The sequence below is a fragment of the Scyliorhinus torazame genome, chromosome 3 (genome assembly GCF_047496885.1).
Source record: "Scyliorhinus torazame isolate Kashiwa2021f chromosome 3, sScyTor2.1, whole genome shotgun sequence".
In the NCBI taxonomy this organism is placed as follows: domain Eukaryota; kingdom Metazoa; phylum Chordata; class Chondrichthyes; order Carcharhiniformes; family Scyliorhinidae; genus Scyliorhinus; species Scyliorhinus torazame.
Window position 1 is genome coordinate 227,583,918 of NC_092709.1, and position 21,523 is coordinate 227,605,440.

The 21,523-nt window shown below is 48.7% G+C and overlaps 1 protein-coding gene across 5 annotated transcripts in view; it reads right to left on the reverse strand.

The window, feature by feature from the left end:
* The window catches only part of kif2a (kinesin family member 2a), a 245,521-nt gene that overhangs the window by 59,283 nt on the left and 164,715 nt on the right, over positions 1–21,523 (reverse strand). For 4 of the 5 annotated variants that reach the window (XM_072496970.1, XM_072496967.1, XM_072496966.1 and 1 more), the window contains exons 11-12: positions 1,411–1,474; positions 1,200–1,291 (exon numbers count right to left, since the gene is read on the reverse strand). The exons of the other annotated variant lie outside the window; for it this stretch is intronic. In XM_072496970.1, coding sequence (XP_072353071.1) covers positions 1,200–1,291; positions 1,411–1,474 — 156 coding nt within the window. The remainder of the gene's footprint in view (positions 1–1,199; positions 1,292–1,410; positions 1,475–21,523) is intronic. 5 annotated transcript variants of the gene reach the window in all.

Below are 21,523 nucleotides of genomic sequence, written 5' to 3' on the forward strand. Positions count from 1 at the left end.
ATAACATCTATACAGGTTGGAATTGACAGAATAAACAGTATGGTTTGTCAAATAAAGCAATGTAATTAACATTATGTTTAAAGTGACTATTTCCATTGATTGTGCCTGCAAAATCCAGGTTGATAAAGAGTTTTCTATTTCAAAGTTAAATTAGGCCGGTTATGGCTCCCAGAATCACCAGCACCTTTTGTTTTTGAATCTGATGAATAAGTTTGGAGATCAGGGAAACACAAGGTCTAATATTCATTTGCAGGAAAAGGGCTGATGATGTTTCAGACAGTTGGGACAGAAATTAGCAGGGGCCTGTAAAATTCACTGGTCGACCTTTCCATCGCCTACCCCCCACCTGTCAGAAATTTTACAGAGACAGGCAAGGCCTCAGGCAACCCACCCACTCACCTTCACCCTAATTGAGCCCCTTAGCGAATTATTTGAGGCCAGTGGGAGATGATCAGGGATAGAAGGGTAGGAATGAAGTTGTGAAAGTTAATCTGCTTGAGCCTGGGCGGGAAGGGGGGGGGGGTGCACTCCATCACTGGCCCCCCTCTCCTCATCAGGGCACCCCTTGAAGGTCTGCTTCACCACCATCCCCACCTCCCCAAAGCCTTTTCAACACTATATGCATTCTGTCCCATATTAAGTCCCATCATCTTATCACCTGTCATTATTGGCTCACTATTCCCCAATACTTCCAAGTTTTAAATCACTTAAAGATCTTTCCATGATATTGCTCCACTTTAGCTCTGCATCTCAGACTCCAGCCTGACACATCCCACAATTTATTTTAACCCATTACCAGCACCTGAGTTCTCAGCTGCTTGTGCTCTCCTTAACACATTCTTCTCCTTTAAATATCTCAAAATCCATCTCTTTGACCCATCCTCTATTTGCGCGTTATCAGCTTGATGACCATTTCCGCACACCAATTTCTTGAGTGTCCTGGGGTATTTTTAAATGGCAGAAAGGCCCTTTAAATGGAGTGTTTTATTGTTAAAGTACAGTCAATACAAAAAAAAACATTCTATTGACTTTTTAAAATACTAACCAAAATGTCTATTATGATGAACTTTCACTTACAGATGAAGTTTGAACTGCAACAAAGAGCTTCCCTGCTTTAAAATGGGAACACATATTCATCCCTTAGTTATCAAATATAATGGAAATGTTTTTATTTAAAGATAAATAAATGTCTCACTTACCTTACCACTGTAAATTTCAAAAAATGTTGCAAACACTTGGAGTTCTATTTTTCTGTAATTTGGCTTCTTTAACATTAGAAACACATCCCTAGCTGCAACAAAGTTGACAAAAAATTGAAATGTACAGGAAACAAAAATTACCCCACAATATCAGAACAAAGCTGCTTTTATAAAATATATATTTTTAAAAGTCAGTTATGAAAGTACTCACCTGCTAGTGCATAGATTCCTTTAGAACAATCCTGATTTTTCCCCGTAAAGTCACCACCCATAGTCTGAAATGTCAAGTCAGAGAAATTTCACACTACCTTCTCTTTATAGCAATAATTTCCCATGTCCGACATCATTCTGGCGACTCTATACAATCAATGATTTTAATGTCTTTCTATAATTGGATTTCCAAAATTTCATGTTTCTACTGCAGCCTCATCAATATTTTACAAATGTATTACTTAGCTTCCACTAAATGTCTGTATGATCATAGCATCTTGAGGTTTAGATTAGCTATGAAAAAGGACAAGTAGCAATCTAAAATAAAAATACTTAATTGGTGGGCTAATTTCAGTGGGGTGATAACAGACCTGGCCTAGGTGAATATAAAACTGTAATGCAATAATGGGCTGCCTTTATAAAGGAGATGGAGATTCAGAGGGGAAGTGAGAATGGCAAAGAGTGTATGAGAAGACACTTGCAGCCAACATAAAAGGGAATCCAAAAGTTTTTCATCAGCATTTAAAAGACTAGTAAGAGGAGAGGTGAGCCGATTAGGGACCAAACAGGAATGCTACGCATGGAGGCGGGACATGTCTACTTTGCAGCTGTTTTTACAAAGGAAGGTGCCGTAAAAATAGTTAAAGAGGTAGTTGAGACACAGGATGGGCTAAAAATTGATAAAGAGGAAGCATTAAAAAGACTGGCTGTGCTAAAAGTCGACATGTAACTATGACCAGAAGGGATATATCTGAGAACACAGAGGGAAGAAAAGGAGGGATTTTCAGAGACACTTGTCATAATCTTCCATTCCTCTGTACCTAGAGGTGGTGCCCGAGGACTGGAAAATTGGAACATTGCAGTCTTTTCCCAAAATGTGTACAAGGATAAGCCCAGTAACTACAGACCAGTCAGTTTTATCTTCGTGGTGGGGAAGCTTCTAGAATTGATATCCTGGGATAAAACTGTTACTTGGAGAAGTGTGGATTAATTAATGAAAGCCAACATACAGTTGTTAAATGCAAACTGATTTAGGCCAATTTGATTGAGCTTTTTGATGATGTTAGAGTGGGCCAAGGGCACCTGCAACGTATGGATATTGTGTGTAAAAAAAATGTATGATGTTAACAAAATGGAGTATCACAACTAAAGTAAGAAGCATCATGGGTTTAGCTGACTTGACCACATTCTATAACATTCAGTAATCAGAGACACAGACAATGAGCTGCTTAACAGGGCCTCTCTCATCAGTGGCACAGTCAGCTGCATGGAAAGTCACTGCTAATTGAATTACTGACTTGAGACAGAACTGAGATAAGGGGGATCCTAGGCCTGGTTGTGGATTGTACAGACCCAAGGACAGTTGATAAGAGTTATGGGAAACAGCCTGAAGCTCCTAGCTGAGCATGCTCTGATCATGCCGCACCATCATGCCCAGTTACCAATTTCATTGAATCAATATGTAATGTATGTAATCGATACGATTGGATTGTGTCCAGCCAGGATGGGCTGAGTAACTGTATAAGAATTTATTTATTTTGTGTTCAGTGCCTGGTGAGCCCAGCAACTTGCTCCCTGCTGGTGTAAATCAACAAATCACAATTACTGTGTACAGTTTTGGCCTCCTTACTTGAGAAAGAATGTACTGGCACTGGAGGGTGTGCAGTGGAGATTCACTAGGTTGGTTCCGGAGTTCAGAGGATTAGTTTATGAGGAGAGACTAAGTAGACTGGGACTATACCCTGGATAAAAGCAAATTATTGCAGATGCTGGAATCTGAAACCAAAGAGAAAATGCTGGAAAATCTCAGCAGGTCTGGCAGCATCTGTAGGGAGAGAAAAGAGCTAACGTTTCGAGTTCAGATGAGTCTTTTCTCTCCCTACTGATGCTGCCAGACCGGCTGAGATTTTCCAGCATTTTCTCTTTGAATGAGTGGGGAATCTTATAGAAACATTTAAAATTATGAAGGGAATAGATAGGATAGAAGCAGGGAAATTGTTTCCACTGGCGGTTGAAACTAGAACTAGGAGGCATAGCCTCAAAATAAGGGGGGGCAGATTTAGGACCGAGTTGAGGAGGAACATCTTCACCCAAAGGGTCGTGAATTTGTGGAATTCCTTGCCCAGTGAAGCAGTTGAGGCTACTTCGTAAGGCAAAGATAGATAGATTTATGAACAATAAAGGAATAAAAGGTGAGCGGGCTGGTAAGTGGAGCCGAGTCCACAAAAAGATCAGCCATGATCTTACTGAATGGTGGAGCAGGCTCGAGGGGCCAGATGGCCAACTCCTGCTCCTAGTTCTTATGTTCTAACAACGAGGTAACAGTTGAATAGGCTAATGTGGTTAATGTAGTGTACATAGACTTGCAAAACACATTTGATAAAGCTCAACATAATAAGCTTGCCAGCAAAGTTGAAACCCATGGAATAAAAGGAATAGTGGCTGTATGGGTACAAAGTTTTGAAAATAAAAATCTTTTTATTGGCATTTTCAAAATTATATATATTGCCATTCATTTTCATTTATTGGACAGGACAAAAAGGCTTCTTCTTAGGTTTCTCTATTTACAGTCTATCACCGTCTGACTCAGCGTACAATCCTCCCTCCCCCCACCCCTCCTCTCCCTAACCCCCCACCCCCCGCCCAGCCCCCCTGCTGTTTTTATAAATGTTTTAAAATACAGTCTTGTACAAGTTATGGATACAGGTATATGCAAAACACATAGGCTCTCGGAAATATACCCGGACAGGAGGGGTCCTTCCTCCCCTCTTTTCTATTTTTTTCTTTTTACCGATCACAAACATTGCTCATTTCCCCTTCCCGTTTTTCCTTGCGTTCTCTCATTGTGCTGTGGTTGCTGCCACTGTTGTCTTCCCCTGTGCCCTTCCCCCCACCTTTTTATTCTCTTATCTGCTCCCCCTTCTGTCTCCCATTTTTTGTTCTCCACCCCCCCCCTTCTTCTCTTCCCACCTCCATTCTTCACTGCTGCGCTCCATTCTTTCTTGCTGCGTTTTGCTACCTCACCTTGTTCCCCCACCCCGGGTCCTCCCTCGCTTTCCTCTTTCTGTCTTGTCCTGGCTATTTCTCCCTGGCTACTGATTTATTTATGTATTGGCCACAAACAGGTCTCGGAACAGTCGGGTAAATAGCTCCCATGTTTTGTGGAAGCCCTCTTCCGACCCAAGAATGGCGAATTTGATTTTCTCCATTTGGAGAAATTCCGATAGGTCGGACAGCCAGTCTACAGCTTTAAGTGGTGCTGCTGATCGCCAGCCGAGCAGGATTCTATGGCAGGCACCCATCCTCCTCCCCATGAAAAGATCTGGCTGGTATGATTGTCATAATATACACCAGTATATCATGGTGCAGACACACACACACACTGATAGACACACAGCAAGACCAATCAACACACACAACACCGCAGCCAATCACCAGTTAGAGCACACTCACTATATAGACAGAGGGCATCAGAGTTCCCGCTCATTCGGGATGCAGCTTCTCAGAAGGACAGAGCTCACAGCTTACAGCACAGATCGTCACATGTGCTGAGTGCATCGACTGGTTAGGACAGGCATAGGTCTTTAGTTTAATCTAACATAGTGTTAACCCACAGTGAAAGTATGTTCAACGGTTTCTAACTTAATAAAATAATGTTGTACTATTTTAAGTGTTGGTGGCCTGTATGTGTTCCACGGATCCAGAGCACCCAACACAACAATGATAACCCGAAAACCGCCACTTTCGGGCATGGCTCCACCTTCATCCCCACCACTTTGGACATTGCCTTGAAGAAGGCTGTCCAGTACCCAGCATGTCTGGGGCAAGACCAGAACATGAGGGCATGGTTGGCCAGGCCTCCTTGGCACCGTTCACATCTATCCTCCACCTCCGGTAAGAACCTGCTCATTCGGGTTCTGGTCAAGTGGGCTCTATGTACCACTTTTAGTTGCGTTAGGTTGAGCCTCGCGCATGTGGAGGTAGAGTTGACCCTGTGCAGTGCTTCGCTCCAGAATCCCACCCTATTTTGAACCCCAAGTCTGTATGGATACAAAGTTGGCTGAGTCATATGAAGCAGAGAATTGTTCCAATGATAAAGAATTTCAGATATGTAGAGAGATTGGAGAATCTGGTATTGTTCTCCTCAGAGCAGAGAAGGTTGAGAGGAGATGTGATGCAGGTGTTCAAAATCATAAGGCATCGCCGGAGAGTAGATAAGAGAAGCATTCTCATTGATGGAAGGGTCGGAAACCAGATGACACAGATTTGAAGTGAATGGTAAAAGAACCAACAATACCATTTTTCTTTTTAATGCACCGAGTGGTTAGGATCTGAAATGCACTGCCTAAGAATGTGGTGGAGGCAGATTCAATTATGGCTTTCAAAGGGGAATTGGATAACCACCTAAAAGAAAACACTTGCAGTAGAAAGAGTGGGAAATGGGTCTGTGTTGCTCTTGCAAAGAGCTGCTTTTGACACAATGGGCTGAATGGCCTCTTTCTATGCTGTAAATATTCTATGATTCTGTGATAAGGCTCAAAATGTGATTGGCTACTTAATATTTTGCAATATTGCAAACTCCCTGCACACTTATTTTCATCAGATTAAATATTTAGACCCTAAGGTTTCATGCACAGTCTTCAGTATCTTTCCATTCAGCATACAGTACCATTCTTAAGATTTTCGCTTTAAAATGCATGATATTACACTTCTAATAATAATCACTTATTGTCACAAGTAGGTTTCAATGAAGTTACTGTGAAAAGTCCTGAGTCGCCACATTCTGGCGCCTGTTCGGGGAGGCCGGTATGGGAATTGAACCCGCGCTGCTGGCCTTGTTCTGCATTACAAGCCAGCTATTTAGCCCACTGTGCTAAACCTGCCCCTGGTCTCCAAACTGAACTGCATCATCTTTAAAACATTATTCCCTTAGGATATGGCCACTACTGGCAAGGCTATAGTCACAGCCCCGAGAATAAGGGTTTTGTCTCTGAACTGCTGATGTCCTTGTGGTAATGCATTTATAGTCCAAGACTATTAATGCATTGAATAATCTAACCAGTGTCTTGCCGCTCTGGTGCTCCAACATAAGCACTTGCAATAAAGTACAAACTGATAAGTTTGTCCACTTGTGGAAAATTGAGTGAATATTTAAAGACTATAGTCACGGATCGCTATTCTGAAGTTTACTTGATTACCGTTAGAGGGGAAGGAAAGTTATTTTCCAGGACATCACTTTAAGGCAATTAAAGAAATGGATAATTAACAATGAATATGGTTTGCAGAGGAAACTAGAGTTGCAAAATATAGCATTGTAGCCACAGTTTCTGTCTTTTCATTACATTACCTTGGTGATTAAAAGCTGATTTGCTTAAAGAATCTGGAAGCTATCCATTTCACCACATCAGCCAACTGGCTCGAATAACACCAGATGGCCCATAAAAGACTAAAACAATTAGCAGTCAGTTGATAGCTGGATTTGGATCTAACACTCAGCTGGATAGTGCTGACACTTGAGGGTAGTCCCTACAACTTCAGAAGCACATACAAACATATGAATTAAGAGGACTAGGCCACACGGTCCCTCAAGCCTGCTCTGCCATTTAGTAGGATCATGGCTGATCTGTTTTTAACCTCAACTCCTCATTCCCACCTACCCCCAAGAACATTTCACCCACTTGCGCATCAAGAATCTACCTACCTTTGTCTTAAAAATATTCACACTACTGCCACCACCACCAGCTACAGACGTTCAAAGATGCCCTCGTACGAACGGGATATGGCACTCGACTCATCGATCAACAGTTCCAACGCGCCACAGCGAAAAACCGCACCGACCTCCTCAGAAGACAAACATGGGACACAACCGACAGAATACCCTTCGTCGTCCAGTACTTCCCCGGAGCGGAGAAACTACGTCATCTTCTTCACAGCCTTCAACAAGTCATTGATGACGATGAACATCTTGCCAAGGTCATCCCCACACCCCCACTACTTGCCTTCAAACAACCGCGCAACCTCAAACGAACCATTGTTTGCAGCAAACTATCCAGTCTTCAGAACAGTGACCACGACACCACACAACCCTGCCATGGCAATCTCTGCAAGACGTGCCAGATCATCGACATGGATACCACTATTACACGTGAGAACACCACCCACCAGGTACGCGGTACATACTCGTGCGACTCGGCCAACGTTGTCTACCTCATACGCTGCAGGAAAGGATGTCCCGAAGCGTGGTACATTGGCGAGGCCATGCAGACGCTGCGACAACGAATGAACGGACATCGCGCAACAATCACCAGGCAGGAATGTTCCCTTCCAGTCGGGGAACACTTCAGCAGTCAAGGGCATTCAGCCTCTGATCTCCGGGTAAGCGTTCTCCAAGGCGGCCTTCAGGACGCGCGACAACGCAGAATCGCCGAGCAAAAACTTATAGCCAAGTTCCACACACTGAGTGCGGCCTCAACCGGGACCTGGGATTCATGTCGCATTACATTCATCCCCCACCATCTGGCCTGCGAAATCCTACCAACTGTCCTGGCTTGATACAATTCACACCTCTTTCACCTGGGGTTACCCCATCTCTGGATCTGTAAAGATTTAATCACCTGCTAATGATCGCATTCCAAGCATTGTTTGGCATCTTGGAATTTGTCTATGTATGTGTTTCTGGAACATACCTCTTCATTCACCTGAGGAAGGAGCAGCGCTCCGAAAGCTAGTGACATCGAAACAAACCTGTTGGACTTTAACCTGGTGTTGTAAGACTTCGTACTGTGCTCACCCCAGTCCAACGCCGGCATCTCCACATCATGACCACCTTTTGAGGAAGAGAGTTCCAAAGAGACACAACCCTAATAGAAAAGATTTCTCCTCATTTCGATTTTAAATGGAGACCCCCTTATTTTTAAACAGTGACCACTAGTTCTAGATTCTCCCACGAGGAGCAACATCCTCTCCACATTCAACCTGTAAAGAGCGTTCAGGGTCTTCTATGTTTTACTCAAGTCACCTCTTACAAAACTCCAGCAGATACAAACCTAGCCTGTCCAACCTTTGCTCATAAGATAACCCTCCTATTCCAGGTATTAATCTAGTAAACCTTTTCTGAACTGCTTCCAAAGCATTTACATCCTTCCTTAAATATGGAGATCAATGCTGTGTACACAATACTCCAGATGTGGTCTCATCAATGCCCTGTATAACTGAAGTATCACCTCTCTGCTTTTGTATTCTTCGGTCATTAATAACAGAAGTCTCAGCTAGCAGTTAGATATTACCCATCAGTTACTATTGATAAACGTGTTGTGAAGTTGCTAGTCTTGAGTATTTTTCCTACCACTTTTCCAATGTCTCGAAGAGCACATTGGACTCATGACGTATCTAGCAAGCTAAATGTGGTAACAAAAAGATGCTACACTGCCAGTTACACAGCATATAAAAGGTACAATGCTATTTGTAAGGAACAGGAATCCAATGCCTAGCAGGAAATACTAGGGTAAAAATGCAACAGTGAGTTCAATGGATTTATAAGATTTTTCAGTCGACTTCCGGTGGCATCTGCGAGAGGAGCGGCCGCGTTTAGAAGAAGCTCCCACCGGTCCGTGATATCGCGGTCTTTTTCGGGGGTTCCCCGCAAATTTTTTGGCAAAGAATAAATCTCTCCGGGGTCGGCCCTGCCTCCCTCGCCCGGGGATAGCATTAAAGCTCCGTTTCACGGAGCGGGAGGGTTGAAAGGGCGGGAGGGGAGAGACTGGTCCCGGTGGGTTCGGCTGCACGTGGAGGAGGAGCGGGAATCAAGACTTATTCCCCAAGGAGCATCCTGAAAGCCGAAGGGCTCAAAGAGCACGGAGAGGAAAGGAGAATTTTTTCCCCCCTGTTTTTTCTCTCTCCTGAAAACTTGAAGGTAGCAGCGGGGGCGGACGCCGAGGCTGCAGGACCGAAGCCAAGGCCGATGTAGGTGAGATGTCCCACATCGGATGGTTCCCGCCTAGAATGTGGTAAGAAGACTGAAGCCCGGTCCCAGGAAAATTCTGGAGGTATACCAAAGAAACGAAGAGAAAGAAGTTTTAAAGAAATTTGAGATTGAAGAAGGAAGGAAGAGTGAGAAAAAGGAAAAATAATAAGCAGTTAAAGGAAAAGCAGCGTTGAGGAAGGGAGGAAACGCGGGCTCGCCGTTGAATGAGAAGACGAGCAAAAGTGCTGACAAGATGGCAGAGGCCGGACCGCATGGTGGGGCCGCACTACTTACAGTGGAGAAGATGACCGAGGTGATGGTGGTGGAGCTAGAAAAGCAGTTTGCGAGGCACATGGAGGCTTTGAGGAAGGAGATGGCAGTCACATTGAAGTCATTGGTGGAGGAGGCAATCGACCCGGTGAGAGTAGCTGTGGCAAAGACATCGGCCGAGGTGAGAGAGCTGGGCGAGAAGATGAAGGAAATGGAGAAGGCCGCGTCGCAGCACAGCGACCAGCTCACCTCGATGGGAGGACGTGCTGCGGAGGGCAGTGGAGGTCAACAGAGGGCTCCGAGAACTAAAAAGAAAGTGGGAAGAAGAATTAGGGGAGGAGATAGAGGAGGGTATGTGGGCTGATGCCCTAAGCAGGGTAAATTCCTCATCCTCATGCGCCAGGCTTAGCCTGATTCAATTTAAGGTGCTACATAGAGCACACATAACGGGGGCAAGATGGAGCAGGTTCTTTGGAGTGGAGGACAAATGTGGGAGGTGTGGCGGGAGCCCGGCAAACCACGCACATATGTTTTGGGCGTGCCCGGCACTGGAAGGGTATTGGAAGGGAGTGACGGGAGTGATTTCGCAGGTGGTGAAGGCCCGGGTCAAACCAGGCTGGGGGTTAGCTCTATTTGGAGTTGCGGAAGAGCCGGGAGTGCAGGAGGCGAAAGAGGCCGATGTCGTGGCCTTTGCGTCCCTCGTAGCCCGGCGCAGGATCCTACTCATGTGGAAGGAGGCAAAACCCCCCGGACTGGAGGCCTGGGTAAACGATATGGCGGGGTTTATTAAACTGGAGCAGATAAAGTTTGCCCTGAGAGGATCGGCTCAAGGGTTCACCAGGCGGTGGCAGCCATTTCTCGACTACCTAGGGGAACATTAGAGGGAAGACAGATGACCAACAGCAGCAACCCAGGGGGGGGGGGGGCGGGGGGGAGGCTTAGTTGAGTATAGGTCAATAGAGTACGAGGTTTTGTTACTTGTATATTATTATTATTATTGTTGTTAAAAAGTTAAAACATTTCGGTTTTGTTATTGTTATCGTTTCGCTTGTTTTGTAAGCGGGAAAAATGTTGCTCAGGGAAAAAAAATTTCAATAAAATATATTTTTTAAAAAATACAGAGGGCTCCGAGCAAAGCTTGAGGACTTGGAGAACCGCTTGAGGCGGCACAATCTAAGAATTGTGGGCTTGCCCGAAGGGATAGAGGATCCAAGACCAACAGAGTATTTCGCGAAGATGTTGGAGGAGCTGATGGGGGTGGGTGACGACACCTCTCAGTACGAACTGGACCGAGCTCATCGGTCGTTAAGGCCGAAGCCCAAAGTGAATGAGCCGCCAAGAGCAGTAATCATCTGTTTCCATAAGTACTGCATGAAGGAGAAGGTGTTAAGCTGGGCGAAGCAGAAGGGCGAGGTGCAGTGGGATGGACTTGACGGTGGAATTGGCAAAAAGACGAGCGGCGTTCGGGCGAGTGAAGGCGGCACTGTCCAAGGGGGTGCGATCTGGTATGGTATACCCGGCGAAGCTGAGGGTGACGTACAGTGCCAAAGACTTTTATTTCGAGACAGCGGAGGCGGCTAAGGCGTTCGTGAGGGCAGAAGGCTTGGGACAGACGTGAGGAGCGGAGCTGGAAGAGAGACTGTGGACTGTGATTGGGGAGCTGGAAAATGTATAAATGCTATAACTTTCTTTTTACTGACCAGTATTGTAATTTACTTCTCTGCACATTGTTACAGAGTTAAAGTTATTAGTTGGGTTGATTGGCATTCTGTGTTGCGACGGTTATATCTTAGTTTAGTGAATTGTATGGGTTGGATTGTTGTTTTTGTTTTTTCTTTCTCTGGGACTGTGTGGGAGGGGACGGTATAGCGTGGCGGGGGGAGCCACCCGCGCTAGCTAACTAAAGTCGGCTAGTGAACGGAGGTGAGGTGAGACGAGGGCTGCGGAAATTGGAGCCTGGTTGGCAGGTTTTGATGGGCCTACGAGGCGAGCGAGGGGGGGGGGGGGGATTGATGCTGGGAGATGTTTTTTCGAGAGGAAATGTAGGGGAGGGTTCGATGTTTTTTTAAAAAATATATATTTTATTGAAATTTTTTTTCCGAGCAACATTTTTCCTGCTTACAAAACAAACGAAACGATAACAATAACAAAACAGAAATTTTTAACTTTTTAACAATAATAATAATAATACACAAGTAACAAAACCTCATACTCTATTGACCTATACTCAACTAAACCTCCTCCCCCCCCTCCCCCCTGGGTTGCTGCTGCTGGTCATCTGTCTTCCCTCTAACGTTCCCCTAGGTAGTCGAGAAATGGCTGCCACCGCCTGGTGAACCCTTGAGCCGATCCTCTCAGGGCAAACTTTATCTGCTCCAGTTTAATAAACCCCGCCATATCGTTTACCCAGGCGTCCAGTCCGGGGGGTTTCACCTCCTTCCACATGAGTAGGATCCTGCGCCGGGCTAAGAGGGACGCAAAGGCCACGACATCGGCCTCTTTCGCCTCCTGCACTCCCGGCTCTTCCGCAACTCCAAATAGAGCTAACCCCCAGCCTGGTTTGACCCGGGCCTTTACCACCTGCGAAATCACTCCCGTCACTCCCTTCCAGTGCCGGGCACGCCCAAAACATATGTGCGTGGTTTGCCGGGCTCCCGCCACACCTCCCACATTTGTCCTCCACTCCAAAGAACCTGCTCAATCTTGCCCCCGTTATGTGTGCTCTATGTAGCACCTTAAATTGAATCAGGCTAAGCTTGGCGCATGAGGAAGAGGAATTTACCCTGCTTAGGGCATCAGCCCACAGACCCTCCTCTATCTCCTCCCCTAATTCTTCTTCCCACTTTCTTTTTAGTTCGCCCACCGACTCCTCCCCCTCTTCCCTCATCTCTCTATAAATCTCTGACACCTTGCCCTCTCCGACCCACACCCCTGAAAGCACCCTGTCCTGTATCCCCTGTGTCGGGAGCCGCGGGAATTTCCTCACCTGTTGTCTAGTAAACGCCCTCACCTGCATATATCTCAAGAAATTCCCCCGGGGTAATTTATACTTTTCCTCCAGTGCTCCCAAGCTCGCAAAAGTCCCATCTATGAATAAATCTCCCACCTTCCTAATTCCCAACTGGTACCAGCTCTGAAATCCTCCATCCATTCTTCCTGGGGCGAACCTATGGTTGTTCCTGATAGGGGACCCCACCAGGGCTCCCCGCACCCCTCTCTGTCGCCTCCACTGTCCCCAGATATTCAGTGTTGCCGCCACCACCAGGTTCGTGGTGTACTTTTTCGGTGAAAGCGGTAGCGGCGCCGTCACCAGCGCCTCTAGACTCGTCCCTTTACAGGACCTTCTCTCCAGCCTTTTCCACGCCGCTCCCTCACCCTCCATCATCCATCTACGTATCATTGCCACATTGGCGGCCCAATAATAATCTCCCAAGTTCGGTAATGCCAGTCCTCCTTTGTCCCTACTGCGCTGAAGGAACCCCCTCCTTGCTCTCGGAACTTTCCCTGCCCACACAAAGCTCGTAATGCTCCTATCTATTTTATTAAAAAAGGTCCTGGTGATTAAAATAGGGAGACATTGAAATACAAATAAGAACCTCGGGAGGACCATCATCTTAATTGCTTGCACCCTGCCCGCCAGCGATAAAGGCTGCATGTCCCATCTCTTGAAGTCCTCCTCCATTCGTTCTACCAGCCGTGTCAGGTTAAGTCTGTGCAAGGTTCCCCAGCTCCTAGCGATCTGAATCCCCAAGTATCGGAAGTTTCTTTCCACTTTCCTTAGCGTTAAGCCTTCTATCTCTCTACTCTGGTCCCCTGGATGTATCACATATAATTCACTCTTCCCCATGTTTAACCTATACCCCGAAAATTCCCCGAACCTCCTCAAAATTCGCATAACCTCTATCATCCCCCCCGCTGGGTCCGACACGTATAACAATAGGTCATCCGCGTATAACGAGACTCGGTGTTCTTCTCCCCCTCTAGTCACCCCTCTCCATTTCCTGGAGTCTCTCAACGCCATGGCTAGAGGTTCAATTGCCAATGCAAACAACAATGGAGACAGCGGGCATCCCTGTCTTGTTCCCCTATATAATCGGAAATACTCCGATCTATGTCGACCTGTAACTACGCTTGCCGTTGGTGCCCCATAAAGTAGTCTAACCCAGCGAATAAACCCGTTCCCAAACCCAAACCTCCTTAACACTTCCCATAAATACTCCCACTCCACCCTATCAAATGCCTTCTCTGCGTCCATTGCCACCACTATCTCTGCCTCCCCCTCCACTGAGGGCATCATTATCACCCCTAATAGTCGTCGCACGTTAACATTCAATTGTCTCCCTTTTACGAACCCTGTCTGGTCTTCGTGCACCACCCCCGGGACACAGTCCTCTATCCTCGATGCCAGCACCTTTGCTAGCAATTTGGCGTCCACGTTCAATAGTGAAATAGGTCTATAGGACCCACACTGCATCGGATCTTTGTCCCTCTTCAAAATTAGCGATATCGTCGCCTCCGACATCGTCGGGGGTAGAGTCCCCCCTTCCCTGGTCTCATTGAACGTCCTCGCCAACAACGGGGCCAACAAGTCCACATATTTTCTGTAGAATTCCACCGGGAACCCGTCCGGCCCCGGGGCCTTCCCTGCTTGCATGCTTCCCAGTCCCTTAATAACCTCGCCCACCTCAATCGGCGCCCCCAGGCCTGCCACCGCCTGCTCCTCCACCTTCAGGAACCTCAATTGGTCCAGGAACTGCCGCATCCCCTCCTCTCCCTCTGGGGGCTGAGACCTATACAGTTCCTCATAAAAGGTCTTAAACACCTCATTTATCTTTCCTGCCCTTCGCACAGTGTCTCCCCTTTCATCCCTAATTCCTCCTATCTCCCTCGCTGCTGCCCTCTTTCGCAGTTGGTGCGCCAACAGGCGACTGGCCTTTTCCCCATATTCATACCTCCTCCCCTGTGCCTTCCTCCACAGTACCTCCGCCTTTCTGGTGGTCAGAAGGTCAAACTCGGTCTGGAGTAGTCTCCTCTCCCTGTACAATCTCTCCTCCGGGGTCTCTGCAAATTCCCTGTCCACCCTTAAAATCTCCCCCAGTAATCTATCCCTTTCCTTGGCCTCTGTTTTCCTTTTGTGGGCCCCAATAGAAATCAGCTCTCCTCTGACCACCGCTTTTAGTGCTTCCCAGACCACTCCCACAGGGACCACGCCGTCGTCATTGACCTCCAGGTATCTCTCAATACACCCCCTCACTCTTGCACACACTCCCTCATCCGCCATCAGTCCCACATCTAATCGCCAGAGTGTTCTCTGCTCCCTGTCCTCTCCTACTTCCAGGTCCACCCAATGTGGGGCATGGTCCGAAACGGCTATGGCTGAGTATTCAGCTTCTTCCACCCTAGAGATCAACGACCTTCCTAAAACAAAAGAATCTATCCGGGAGTACACTTTATGGACGTGGGAGAAGAAGGAATACTCCCTAGCCCTGGGTCTAAGAAATCGCCATGGATCCACTCCCCCCATTTGGTCTATAAACCCCTTAAGTACCTTAGCCGCTGCCGGCCTTCTTCCAGTCCTTGAGCTGGATCTATCTAGCCCCGGGTCCAGCACCGTATTGAAGTCCCCTCCTAAAATCAAATTTCCTGCCTCCAGGTCCGGAATACGCCCCAGCATCCGTCTCATGAACCCCGCATCGTCCCAATTTGGGGCATACACATTAACCAACACAACCTCCATTCCCTCCAGCCTACCACTCACCATTACATATCTACCTCCACTATCTGCTACGATGTTCTTTACTTCAAATGCTACCCGTTTCCCCACCAAAATGGCCACCCCTCTGTTCTTTGCGTCCAGTCCTGAGTGGAACACCTGTCCCACCCATCCTTTCCTTAGCCTAACTTGGTCCGCCACCTTTAGGTGTGTCTCTTGGAGCATAACCACGTCTGCCCTTAGTCCTTTCAAATGCGCGAGCACTCGGGCCCTTTTTATCGGTCCATTCAGGCCTCTCACGTTCCACATGATCAGCCTCACTGGGGGGCTACCTGCCCCCCTCCCGTGTTGACTAGCCATTACCTTCTCTAGGCCAGTCCCATATCCCGCCTCCGCGCTCCCGCTCGCTCCCCCAGCGTCGCATTCCGCCCCCGACCCCCCACTCTTTAGCCATTTCCTTTTGGATTTCCGCAGCAGCAACCCAATTGTCCCCTCCCCCCTCCGCTAGATCCCTATCTAGCTTGATTGCTCCCCCCATATCACTTCTGTAAGTCAGCTGACTTCAACTGACCCCGGCTACTCCTGCTCGCTCCTCGACCCCCCCCCCCCGGTGTGAGGGAACTCCCATCCGCCTTGCGCCTGTTTTCCCGCCTTATTCTTTCTGGCGCAGGAACATCCCTTTACCTGACCCGCCTCTTATGGCGCAGCTCCCTTTCCCCTCCCCCTCTCCTTCCCCATTCTCCGACTATGTCCCGCCTTTCCCCCCTCACCGGCGCCCACATTTCCCCATTGTCCCCCCCCTTCCCCGTTTACTTCTCGATTAACTTTCACCATCACATTAACAAAAAGAATAATAACAACAATAACAGTTCCCTGCAGCATCAGTCCCTCAGTTCCGGTCCAGTTTCTCTTCATTGATGAAGGACCATGCTTCCTCCGCCGTCTCGAAATAATAGTGTCTCTCCTGATGCGTGACCCATAGTCTTGCCGGCTGCAGCATCCCAAACTTCACCTTCCTTTTGAGCAAAACCTCTTTGGCTCGGTTGAAGCTCGCCCTCCTTCTCGCCACCTCCGCACTCCAATCCTGGTAGATCCTTACCACAGCATTCTCCCATCTGCTACTCCGCACCTTTTTAGCCCATCTCAGGACCTCTTCTCTGTCCTTAAGGCGGTAGAATCGCACGATTATCGCCCTCGGTGGTTCTCCCGCTTTTGGTCTTCTCGCCGGGATCCAATTTGCCCACTCCACCTCCATGGGGCCCGCAGGGGCCTCAGCACCCATCAGTGAACTCAGCATCTTACTTGCGTACGCTCCACAGTCCACTCCTTCCACACCCTCCGGGAGACCTAGTATCCTAAGGTTCTTCCTTCGCGCTCCATTTTCAAGGGCCTCAATCCTGTCAGCACACTTTTTATGAAGTGCCTCGTGCGTCTGAGTCTTAACCGCCAGGCCCAGGACCTCGTCCTCAATACCTGACACCTTCTGCTCCACCACGCGAAGCTCAGTCTCCTGGGTCTTTAAAGTCTCCTTAAGCCCCTCAATTGCCTGTAACATCGGGGTCATTACCTCCTTCTTCAGCAGATCCACGCACCGTCTCACAACCTCGTCCTGCTCAGGCCCCCATGTCGCCTGCGATTTCTCCGCCGCCATTTTGTTCTCCACTCCCTCTGACCTTGTGGCTGAAGATTCTTCGGGCTGCAGCCGCAGCCGCCGGTTTTTCCCTCCGTCGTTCGGGGGGACTCCCTTCCCACGCACCGGGTTTTTCGGTGAAAGAGCCCGAAGTTCCGTCGGAGCTGGAGCCGCCGAAACGTGCGGCTAGCTCATCCCTGCCGCAACCGGAAGTCGAGGGTTCGATGTTAATAATGGATAGGGACGGGTCAGGCTTATGGGCAGGGCCCGTGGTATGATGATGGTGGATAAAAAGGGTGGGGGTGAGAGATCCCCCCAGTTAGGATAGTCGCGTGGAACGTGAGGGGGTTAGGAGGTCTGGTCAAGATGTCAAGGGTGCTTGCACATCTTAAACGTTTGAAAGCAGATGTAGCAATGCTGCAAGAGAATCACTTGAGAGTGAAGGACCAGGTGAGACTTAAAAAGGGCTGGGTTAGTCAGGTGTTTCATTCTGGACTTGACGGAAGGGCTCGAGGGGTAGCAGTAATGGTCAGCAAAAGAATACGCTTCCAGATGGAGAAGGTGGTGGCAGATCAGGGGGGTAGATGTGTGATTGTGACAGGGGCGCTGGAGGGGAGGTTAGTGGCGCTGTTAAGTGTATATGGCCCCAATTGGAACGATGTGGGATTCGCAAAGAAGGTGTTTGGGGCCAACCCCGACTTGGACACACACAAACTGATAGTGGGGGGGGGGGACTGGAACTTGGTGCAGGAGCCAAGGTTGGACAGGTCACGGCCGCGCTCACTGGTCCCATCAGGGGGGGGCGAAGGCGTTAGCTGGGCTAATGGTGGAAATGGGAGGGGTGGACCCATGAAGGTTTCTGCACCCAAGGGAGTGGGAGTACTCGTTTTTCTCAGCAGTCCATAAGGTATATTCGCGGATCGACTTTTTCGTGGTGGGGAAGGCTTTGTTGGCGGGGGTTAAGGGGTCGGAATACGCGGCAATTGCAGTGTCAGATCATGCTCCGCATTGGGTGGATATGGTACTGGAGAAGGGCGTAGCACAGAGGCCGGGGTGGAAATTAGATGTGGTACTTTTGGGGGATCAAATATTCTGTGACAAAATTGAAAAGGTAATTAAGGAATATGTAGGTTTCAACTGTACGGGTGAGGTGTCGAAGGCGGTCGTCTGGGAGGCTCGGGGAGGTGATCTCGTTTAAGGCCAGGGTGGACAGAGAGGAGAGGTTGGAGTGGCAGAGGTTAATAGAATCATAGAATTTACAGTGCAGAAGGAGGCCATTCGGCCCATCGAGTCTACACCGGCTCTTGGAAAGAGCACCCTACCCAAGGTCTACACCTCCACCCTATCCCCATAACCCAGTAGCCCCACCCAACACTAAGGGCAATTTTGGACACTTTGGGCAATTTAGCATGGCCAATCCACCTAACCCACACATCTTTGGACTGTGGGAGGAAACCGGAGCACACACGGGGAGGATGTGCAGACTCCGCACAGACAGTGACCCAAGCCGGAATCGAACCTGAGACCCTGGAGCTGTGAAGCATTTGTGCTATCCACAATGCTACCGTGCTGCCAGTTAGATGATAGATGAGATGTTGGAGATAGATAGGAGTTATGCAGAGGATGGGGACCCAGCAAAGATGGAAAAGAGGAAGGAACTACAGGCGAGCTTTGACCGACTATCTACCAGGAAGGCAGAGCGCCAACTGAGACGAGCAAGGGGTGCAGTTTACGAACATGGAGATAAGGCTGTTAGCAGGTCAGCTCCGGAGGGAAGCAGCGGCAAGGGGAATTGTGCAGGTGAGGGATAGGGCAGGGAAGTTGGTGGTGGCGCCGGATCTGATTAACAAGGTTTTGAGGAATTTTATGAGAGGTTGTACAGGTCAGAGCCACTGGGGGAGATCGTGAGATGCAGGAATTTCTAGATGGGTTGGTGTACCCGTGGTTTGGGGCGGGGGACAGGGCTACATTAGAAGGAGCGATAGTGGAGCAGGAGATAAAGGATGCGATTGGGAGGATGCAGTCGGGGAAGGTGGCAGGGCCGGATAGGTTTCCAGTGGAATATTATAAAAAATTCAAGGACAAGCTGGCACCCCTGATGGTGGGGATGTTTGAAGAGGCAATAGGGAAGGGGATGTTGCCACAAACCTTGGGGCAAGCATCGATTTCCCTGTTGCTAAAAAAAGATAAGGATCCGACGGAGTGTGGGTAGTATAGGCCCATATCACTTCTGAATGTGGACGCAAAAGTATTGGCGAAGGTACTGGCGGGTAGGCTGGAGGAGCGCCTCCCGAAGGTGATAGGTGAAGATCAGACGGGGTTCGTGAAAGGGAGGCAGCTCATTTCAAACATTAGAAGGGTATTGAACATCGTTATGGCACCGGCAGAGGGGAATGAAACAGAGGTGGTTGTGGCATTGGACGCCGAGAAGGCGTTCAACTGGGTAGAATGGGGGTACTTGATGGCAGTTCTGGAGCGGTTTGGGATTGAACCAAGATTTGTGAACTGGGTAAAGCTACTATATAAGGAGCCGAGGGCGAGTGTCCGCACAAACAACATCAGCTCGAGATACTTTTCTCTCCACCGTGGGACTAGGCAGGGATGTCCTATGTCCCCCCTGCTGTTTGCACTCGCGATTGAGCCGTTGGCCATCGCATTAAGAAGTTCGGGGGTATGGAAAGGAATAGTGCGGGGGGGGGGGGGGGGATAGAGCATAGGGTGTCCTTATATGCCGATGACTTGCTGTTATACGTGTCGGAACCGAGTGTGTCGACAGGGGGAATATTGAAGCTGCTTCGAGTGTTTGGGTCTTTCTCGGGGTACAAGCTGAATCTAGACAAGAGTGAGTATTTTGTGGTATCTCGGCCGGGTGTGGGGGCAGGAGTGGGGGGGGGCTGCCATTCCGTAGGGCAGGGACTCACTTTAGGTACCTGGGGGTGCAGGTAGCCCGGGAGTTGGGGGGGGGGGGGGGGGGTCCGCAGGTACAACATTTCTAGTTTGGTGGGGAGAGTGAAAGCTGATCTGGCAAGGTGGGATGGTCTCCCTCTGTCACTGGCGGGTCGGGTACAGGCGATTAAAATGAACGTGTTGCCACGATTTCTGTTATTTTTCAATGCCTGCCGATTTTGCTGCCAAAGGCTTTTTTCAGAGAGATTGAGGGAAGGATTACGTCGTTCATATGCGGAGGGAAGGTGGCCAGGGTCAGAAAGGTGCTACTACAGAGGGGAAGGCAGGCAGGGGGTTTGGGTCTTCCGAACCTGATGTATTACTACTGGGCGGCGAATGTGGAGAAGTTGCGGAGCTGGGTAAGAGGGGTTGATTCCCAGTGGGTCAGAATGGAGGAGAGTTTGTGCAGGGGGTCGCGATTGAAAGAACTAGCAACAGCGCCGCTCCCGATAGCCCCGGAGAAGTACTCAGGGAATCCGGTAATAATAACTTCATTGAGAATTTGGAGGCAATTTCGCCAACACTTCAGGTTGGGGGCAGGGTCAAGGGAAATGCCGATTCGGGGGAACCACAGATTTGAGCCAGGGAGGTGGGATGGAAATTTTCGGAAATGGGAGGAGAAGGAGATTAAGACACTGAAAGATTTGTTTCTTAGGGGTCGGTTTGCAGGATTGAAGGAGCTGGAAGCGAAGTATGGGCTGGAGCAGGGGGAAATGTTTAGATACATGCAGGTTTGAGATTTTGCCAGAAAGGAGATACAGAACTTCTGGGAGCCGGCCTCCACATTGCTGGAGGAGGTGCTGACGACAGGGGGACTGGAGAAGGGAGTAGTGTCAGCAAAGTGGGAGGAAGAGTTGGGAGGGGATATGGAGTGGGGGTTCTGGAGTGAGGTGCTCCGGAGAGTGAATGTCTCCACCTCGTGCACGAGGTTGGGGCTGATACAGCTGAAGGTGGTATACAGAGCACACCTCACGAGGGCGAGGATGAGCCGATTCTTTGAAGGAGTAGAAGATGTGTGTGAACGTTGTGGGGGGGCCCCGCTAATCACGTTCATATGTTTTGGTCCTGTCCAAAGCTAGAGGATTACTGGAAGGCGGTTTTTAGGGTAATTTCTAAAGTGATGCACGTGAAACTGGACCCGGGCCCCCGGGAGGTCATATCCGGGGTGTCGGACCAACCAGGGTTGGAAACGGGTGCGGAGGCAGATGTTGTAGCCTTCGCCTCGTTGATTGCCTGAAGCCGAGTCCTAATGGGTTGGAGGGCATCTGGCGTGGCAGGGGAATCTGTTGGAATTCTTGACTCTTGAGAAGGTTAAGTTCGAACTGAGGGGAAGGATGGAGGGGTTCTACAATTCATGGGCATTATGCACTTTCAAAAACTGGATAACATAGAACATTAGTTGGGGGGGTGGGTGGGAGGGTTGGAGGGGGCGATGGGTGTTAATGGTGGCCATGGGTGATTCCGGATTCCTTTCTGTCAGTTATTTATGTGAACATGTGGGCGAATGTTTTTGGTTTGGTGGGAGGATGGGATCATTGTTATTGATATGGGGATTGACATATTTGTTATTGATTATTGTTTATTACTGATTA